The sequence below is a fragment of the Sesamum indicum genome, linkage group LG10, assembly GCF_000512975.1.
Source record: "Sesamum indicum cultivar Zhongzhi No. 13 linkage group LG10, S_indicum_v1.0, whole genome shotgun sequence".
In the NCBI taxonomy this organism is placed as follows: domain Eukaryota; kingdom Viridiplantae; phylum Streptophyta; class Magnoliopsida; order Lamiales; family Pedaliaceae; genus Sesamum; species Sesamum indicum.
The window spans coordinates 11,327,143-11,335,875 of record NC_026154.1 but is presented as its reverse complement, the minus strand read 5'-3'; the positions used below and the strand labels follow the sequence as shown (position 1 = coordinate 11,335,875).

Genomic DNA, 8,733 nt, shown 5'->3' with positions numbered 1-8,733 from the left:
TTTTTACCAAGAGAAGTAAAAGTTAAACGATGTAAAAAATCGAGAGGATAAGACTGTCGGCAGAAGATAATAAAAGCCAACAGTCAGCAAAGCAGCCAGCTGGAAATCCTGTGACCGACAAACCATTATGACAGACAGCTGGAAATCACAAGGCGATGACGAACGCAATGATGTCATCATAAAAACAAGTTTGGAGTCCAAATTTGAAGTTCGCGGACGCCTATAAATAAAGATGCAAGGAAGCAGAAGGGGATCATCAGAAAAACTTCTCCTACTCTTCAAAAATAAAGATGCAAGGAAGCAGAAGGGGATCATCAGAAAAACTTCTCCTACTCTTCAAAGCATTAGAATTCTGAGTCATTTTTTCTGTAATATTTCAAATTTTCAGTTTATGGGGGTTTCCCCAACAAGTCAAATCCTCTACACCATGAGAGGCTAAATAGTTGTTTCCTCCAACGGAGGAATAATATCTATATAATATTTCCTATATTTCTTCAATAAAAGTTAGGTTTCTGTTCAGCTTGTTATCCAAAATTCTATTAAGACCCTGTATTGGAATCCCTTTCACACCCTAAGGTAGGAAACGAAATAGGGTTGTGATGTTTTGTTACTGAAGGAGCCAATTTCCTGCGAACCATCTGCTGCGGTAGTGTGGTTGGAAGAAGTCCGTAAAACCGAGGACTTGGAATACCCGGAACCAAAGCGGTCAAAAATAAGGTATGAATTTATGGGGTTTTAATTTATTTCGGAAGCATGTTGCGCCTATTCCTAAGCATGAGGTGTAAATACAAATTACAAAAGAAAGGTGATTATAGGATCAACAGTGTTAAAATTTGAAAACTAGGAGACCATAACTGTCGACCATGAAAAGCGTGGGACTAGAAGTGATAATGGCCTTATCTAACGGGATCAAAAATGCAATTTTGCCAACAAAAAATGACCAAAGTTACGGGACTATTTTTGTCTTTAATCCCAAATATAAATAAGATTAAGTCAATATTTTTTTCAGCTAATAAATAATAAATTAACATCTAAATATATATTTTTTCACATGAATGAATCGCACGTCCTACTTTCTAGCAATTAATAAATAAATTAAAATAAGAAAGAGCTCTAGATAACTCTAAGTCACTTTCCATGCATCCCAATCTCATTCCCGAAGCCCTGACGTCCGTTTCCACAGGACGTGTCCACCGCGCCCTCCCCCGATGAACACGTATTACACTCATTCCCTTTGCCACGTTATAATCTCGTGCACCGACGCCATCACCCTTCCCACCAATTTTAATCTCAATCGAACAGATCAATTCCCCCACCGTCATGCATTCTGCTTGCTATATACATGCAATTCTTCTCATCTCGTCTTCTTGGTAGCTCTAGAGTTTTAGCAACCACTTTGAGTCATTTTCACTACAATCCCTGCACAAAGAAAGCTCACTTCACTGAAGCACAATTACTCCCTGCAGCCCCATATTCTAATAAGCTTGTGATCAGATCAATGGCGTCCAGCGGGCAGCAATTCCCACCACAGAAGCAGGAAGGTCAGCCCGGCAAAGAGCACATTATGGACCCAACTCCCCAGGCCACCACCCCTGAATATAAGCCAGCGAACAAGCTTGTGGTACTTTTATACACATATATACTTCAGATAAATTAGTGAATTTATCTCAATTTTCTGCTTTTCTTGGTGATCTGAATTTTCAGGGTAAAGTGGCTCTGGTGACGGGAGGTGATTCGGGCATCGGACGGGCAGTCGGCCACTGCTTCGCACTGGAGGGCGCGACTGTAGCGTTCACGTACGTGAAGGGTCAGGAAGACAAGGACGCAAACGACACTCTGGGAATGCTGATGAAAGCTAAACACGCCGACGCCAAGGACCCGATCGCGATACCCACCGATCTGGGATACGACGAGAACTGCAGACGGATGGTGGAGGAAGTCGTCAACAACTATGGCCGGATTGATATTCTCGTCAACAATGCGGCGGAGCAGTACGAAGCCAGCACCGTTGAGGAGATCGATGAGCCCAGGCTTGAGAGGGTGTTTAGAACTAATATCTTTTCTTACTTTTTCACCTCCAGGTAAATAAATGATCATTCCGAAGTGCAAATGCTCAACTAACTTGGTCATATTTTCCTATTCTAATCTTTTTCGTTCTTAACACCCCCTCCCCCCCACCCAACCCCACATTTGTTCTTCCTTTCTTTGAAGGTCATGGCCTCTTATTTTTTGGGGGGGATTTTGCCTGTTTTCTTGCTGTGTTTCTTGTATTTGCAGGGGCCTATCCATTTAATTATACGTTTGATATTGTGTGGACGTAGGCACGCATTGAAGCATATGAAGGAAGGCAGTTCGATCATCAACACCACATCAGTGAACGCGTACAAGGGCAATGCCAAATTGCTGGATTACACGGCCACGAAGGGAGCAATAGTTGCATTCACTCGAGGGCTGGCGCTGCAGATGGTGGAGAAAGGGATACGGGTGAACGGCGTGGCGCCCGGTCCCATATGGACACCTCTGATTCCAGCTTCTTTCACCGAAGACGAAAGTGCGAAATTCGGCACCCAAACGCCCATGAAGAGAGCAGGCCAGCCCCATGAGGTGGCACCGTCGTACGTGTTTCTGGCCTCCAACATCGACTCCTCCTACATAACGGGACAGGTGCTTCATCCCAATGGAGGCACAATCGTGAACGGTTGATGCCTGGTAGTAGTAGTAGTAGTAGCCGTCTTATACGGCGATGAAAGCTGCGTGTGTATAGCTTTAATGGTATCTGTTGTGGCCCCTTCTGCTCGCCGTTGATGACTTTTTGTCTGTGGGTGTGTATGATATGTTGTTGAGTAATAATGATGTTGTAAGTTCCTTTTGGTTGGAGCAGAAGGGAATGCTCAACTTTCATGTATATGTGTGTGGTGATTTTCTCAGTTATCTTCCATCCTAATTATGCCTTTGGCTTTTTTCTTTTTTGGTTTTGGAAAAATGCAGTTTGGTGAATGCATGTTTGATACCGCATGTATTGACTTTCACAATTTAATCATGTGATTTTAAAATTTTGGTAACTTTGATAATTCTTATTGACATTCACAATTTAATCTTGTGAATTTAAAATTTATATTTTGATTGGAAAATTAGGTGTGAGTTGCATGCATGTCATTCAAATTGTAATAATTTAAAAAGAGTTGATTTTTCAGTCCTATAATTTAGGCTATGGGTCGGTTCTGATTTTACATAAATTAATTTAAGATTGACACAAATTAATTTATAAGATTAAATTTGTAAGTTAATTGTATTATGTGCAATTTATATGTATTTTATGGGTAAATTAGTTGGAAAAAATTACAAAATTTTGGGGTTAATTTGTGAAAATTAATTCGTAATAAAAGCATACCACTCTTTTTATCTTATAGAATTAAGATTGTAACTTAACTAATTTTGCAGAATTACAAAATGTTGGGATTAATTTGTGAAAAGTAACGGGGGTGGGTTTCATTTTATGTTACCCAAATTTTCAGGTTTAACTTAATGAAAGTTTAATTATGAAATAAGGAATATATTGATCTTATATTTTTTTTTTAAATTATATAGTAATTACGTAATAGGTATATCACATATATTTAATTTGATTGTGATCAAAGCAGTTACCTACGACGTCACTTCATGCTTATTGGTGTCGAGATCACAAAAAATAATTCCTACACTACTTTGCAAAAGCGCGAGTAGAGTCGATTCCACACTTAAACGAACGTTGATGAAATTTGGAATGATGAGCTTCAGGTTTTATGGCGAAGCACAAGTAGCCTATAGTTCGCGGATGTGAATAAGATGGAGCTTTGCTATGGAGCACTTCATATGGTGATTTCCAACCTAAGACATGTGTAGGAAATCGATTTAATGAGATATGTAGACAAAATTACATCACCCCAGAAATGTCGAGGAAAGGAACTCTGAAACATGATAGAACGATCAATCTCAAGCAATGACCTATGATTACGCTCGACCACTTCGTTTTGTTGCGTAGTATATGCATAACTTCATTGATGTATGATACCAGAACTAACGAGGAAAGATTGGAAGGAAGAACTAAGAAATTCGTTTCCGTTATCAGTGCGAATAGATTGTATTTTTTTGTTGAACTGAGTACGAATCAGCTTACAAAAATTCTGAAAAATTTTTAAACATTGGCTTTTGTATTTCATAAGAAATGTCCATGTTGATCTGCTGTAATCATCAACGATCGTTAAAAAATAATGACATCCTAAGATGCTAGGTTGCTTATAAGGACCCCAAATATCAATGTGGACAAGAGAGAATATAGAGGCTGACTTAATAGCACTAGACTCAAAGGGTAACTTGTGCATTTTTGCGAGAGGACAGATTTCACAAGGAGTTTCATTGCAGTCAAACGGTGGCAAAGCAACAATGTGTCTCATTGAACTTTTAGACAAATGCCCAAGGCGTTTATGCCATAAATCTCCATGGTTAACAGTCAAGGTGCAAGAATTAGAAATGCAGTTTGAGTTTGAAGATCTGCTGCTATCTGCGACAATGGATGACTCAAGGAGATAAAGATTCTTAAGCAAATGCCCAGTAGCCAAAACTCTACTAGTCTCTTGATCCTGCAGGATGCAAGTAGACTTTAGAAAGTGGAAATGAACAGGTAATGAACTACACAATTGCCTTACGGATATTAAGTTAACCAAGAAAGTGGGAATGTGAAGGACTTGTGTGAGAGTAATGTCAGGAGTAAGCTTCACTGCACCTATATGAGACACAGATTGAGTATGTCCGTTAGGTAAATGAATGATCAAAGGATTAGGAAGTGTTTCATAGAGATAAAATAAACGGACATCTGCACATATATGATTTGTTGCGCCATTATCTATTATCCAAGAACTAGGAATCATGGAAATAGAGCTCATATTGTTACCTGCAAAATTATCTAGCTGAGCATAATGAACTTGAAGTGGATCAAGTGGTGCATCATCATGAACTTCTATAAGGTTTTGAATTAATTGAATTAATTTGAAATCCATGAATATTGGTTGGACTCGATTTAATTTTATTAAATCTCAAGATTGGTCAAAGTTGGTCCTTCGAAACTTATTTAAACTTCTTTTTATTTTACGCTCCTGCCACATTCCTGAGTCATACCGATTCTTTCAATCCTTCTTCCTCCTCCATCATCCGACCTCTTTGCCTTTTAGTTATGAGGTCGAAGCCTCCCCTACCAATACACACAGTGTAGAATTTTCAATCGTTGTCTCGTACTGGACCAATATGCATATCAATCGGTGTAATGGGCCTTGTAACGCCTCTTTGTTCTTTTGGGATCTCCATCATGGGCTCCATCTAACGAGCCTCTACTTTGTGCCTCCATGGTCATGGAAGTGCTTCCTTATATTTTATTTCAAAAATAAAAATCCTAACAACCTAACTACACTCATCACAATCGAAATTAGAAATTCGAATTAAAAGTTGGGGTGAGTAGATTGAAAGAGAGGAAGAAAGCCTTATTATTTCAAAACTAAAAATAGAAGAATGAAAAGAAAGAGGCATGCAGGTCTCACCCAACATAAATTAAATCACACATACGGGTCATAGGCTTTGTGATCATTCCTATTATTAATCCAATAAATAATCTCAATACAATTTTATTAAATATAAACATCCAAACCAAATAAATACACTCCATACATTTATTCACATGATATCCAATATAATAAGCAATAACATTATTATATGCAAAAAAATATACATTAATAACGCAAAATTAAAAATGGATATCTAACCCCAGATATCTAATGTACAAATATTTTAAAATATTTTTAAATTAATTTAAGGTACAATTTTTAATTTTAAAAAAAATTAATTTAACTAAAATTAAAATTAGTCAAAATTAATAATTTCAGAAAATTACATAAATTAGAAAAATTCAAATTTTCAGAAAAAAAAAAAACGGCAGAAAAACTGCTCCATTATTTAAAACTAATCGACCGGTAGCACTGTAGGCCACTCACGTGCAGGGTAGTACCTGTGCCTGCGCTTGCATGTTCCCAAACCGGCAGCAGCTGCTGTCTTCAACCCAATTTTTTTTTCAAAAAAAAATTGAAACAAAGCTGAAACTAAAATATGCGTTTGCAGAAAAATCTAATTTTAAAAAATGCATGGGTGGTCATAATTAAAAGTAAAATTAATACATATTTTTCAAAACATATAATCATGCTCAAAATCATAAAACATGCTTTCCAAAAGCAAATGAAATATATTGATCATGCTTATCACATAAAAATATATTATTCCTAAAGCCACAATACAGAACTGGGTTCTGTTACCACTGAAAGAATCAGTTTGGTCCAGGAATGCGGCGGAAGTGCAAAATAAAAGAATTTAAAAATCAGTTTTGAATGGGGCGTTCCCTTTGAATTCTCAAGTGTTCGGTGTTTTCAAATGCATCATAGTAGCAATTAAATGATACTTGAGAATGTGTCTAAAGGACAAAACAAATATAAAAAATATAAATCAAAATATTGCCTTTTCGTGTTCTTACGTAGAACAACAACAAAGTGTTGTTTCCTCATCGTTCCTTTCCCATTCATTTTAGAATTCAAATTGAACCCCTCTAGTTGTCTGCACCACACTAATGAAAACAGAACTGGATCTACTGCTAGTAGAAGCTAGATCGAGGAAGAAATAAAATTGTATTACACTATGATTAGTGCATACGTATTTCTCTTGTTCACAACTTGAATCTAATTCAAGAAGAATATGGAGAAAAGACTAAGGAAATTTCATGGCTTAGTGTTGGTATGCAAGCCAGAGGGTTGAGAAAATTATGTAGTGTGTAATCTGAATTTTAAATTCAAACTTAAGGTATCTCTAAAATAACCACTATACACACACATGCACACTTTATGCGCTACTTAGCCATTATGCCCTTCACATAAGGAGGAGTAATCCTCAACTTGTTCCAACCTGGACTTGGATTTCAAGCTATGGACCGATTTTAACTGGTCTTAAATTTAATCAAATTAAATCAAATTCAACCAATATCTATCGATTTTGAATTATTCCAATTAATTTTAAATCTTATTGAAATTCACAAATTTATTTGATCCAATGAAATAAACATAAGTCCAATACTAATTAATTGATCCAATTACTTAATTAAACCAAACACACTAAATTAATTCAATTAATTTAAAGGTATTAATCCTAAAATTGATTAATTCAATTAATTAATTTTTGGGTCATCCATCCAGTGAATTTTTCCAAATAAATGATTAAATTATTTATATTCTCCTTGAATTAATTTAATCTAATTAAATTAATTCATTTCTTCTAAAATTAATTTCAAATTAATTCTACCATTCCATAGTGATTTGTTTGAGACTCTTTAGGTTCATCCTCAACCAGACTTAGGTTTGTGTACAACACAAATAATCAATTAAATATAATTTAATTAATTATTTTCAATTAACCATTAATAAAAGCGCTTGTTACATGGTTGGCCATCTAGTATCGGTCCATGGCACTAGAGACTAGGTGAATATTGACGTGAGCACTTAAGCTCTCAAGTTCAATATAGGTAAGGTCCTTCCGCAGACCATCTTTCCACTTAGTCTAGAGTATGGAATTGGGCGTCAGTTCCATCCTGAACCAAGGAAATAATGTTAAATACTCGACATGTGTTTACTCTAATGATCGACATAGAAGACCATTCCTTATTCGACCAATTGCTATGGCTATAGACTTAAATAGTATAAACTATCTCATGGCGCATAGGATAAATGTCTGTCATATGTTGATAGGGGATCGATTCTATCATGCAATCCACCATCCTCACTACATATTCTGGCTACACAGGACAAGATATATAGTGACCACATCAAAGATACGATTATCTCTCGCCAGATCCAAGATACAACTATCATATGCATATGACATCCATGATTCCTCAAGTCTAAAGACTAATCCATACTATTAGAGCCAATAATTCAAGTCATACCGTTCAAATCTCCAAGACTTCCACATGATGATTCTTGCGAGTCAGTTCAGTCAGTTAGCAATTTTGTCAACTAATCCACTAAAACTTACACAGACGTAACATGTTTGTCGCTGAAGAAACACGACACTCATCCAGTGAATGCAATACTTAGCGAAAGTCCCTGCAGGACTCCTGATACCCAATCTCGAGGTCCTCGACTTGGAATGTTTCAGACTAACCTTCAAAAGTTGATTTTATAATTGTCATCCATTCGCAACCCAACTACATGGGTTATCTATTGATTTGTAGGCATTTTTTATTATGTTAAAATATTAAGTTTTCGTCCCATAGATGAATTTACCGATGACATTAAAGGACCTTCGAAAAGCCATTACAAATATTCCAATGAAAATGCTTGTCCATTGAAAATATTTCTCAATGTGTCTTTTTCACACGGTCTTCTGTTTGTCCCAAAACTATCAAAAATTGCATCAGAATTTTTTCAGAAACAAATTTCCATCGAAAATTCCATCCTAGAAATGTTGTTTTTTGGAGTGTATAGTGCACATTTATATTGATTACACAAAGACTTTTTTGTAGAATAGTATGCGGAGGAAGTACATTTAGTCGAGGAGAAAGGGATCTGTTGATACATATTAAAGTTTTTGCTGGTATATCTTTCTTATTGGATGCATCGGGGATGTAGCTCAAATGGTAGAGCGCTCGCTTTGCATGTGAGAGGCATC

The 8,733-nt window shown here is 36.4% G+C and overlaps 1 protein-coding gene across 1 annotated transcript; it reads left to right on the top strand.

Annotated features, from left to right (window-relative positions):
- Positions 1,281-2,763, top strand: LOC105172341 (glucose and ribitol dehydrogenase homolog 1-like). Its single transcript, NM_001304403.1, is given in 3 exon segments — positions 1,281-1,621; positions 1,705-2,081; positions 2,322-2,763. Coding segments are annotated over 3 exon segments (1,038 nt in total). The 5' UTR covers positions 1,281-1,342; the 3' UTR covers positions 2,704-2,763.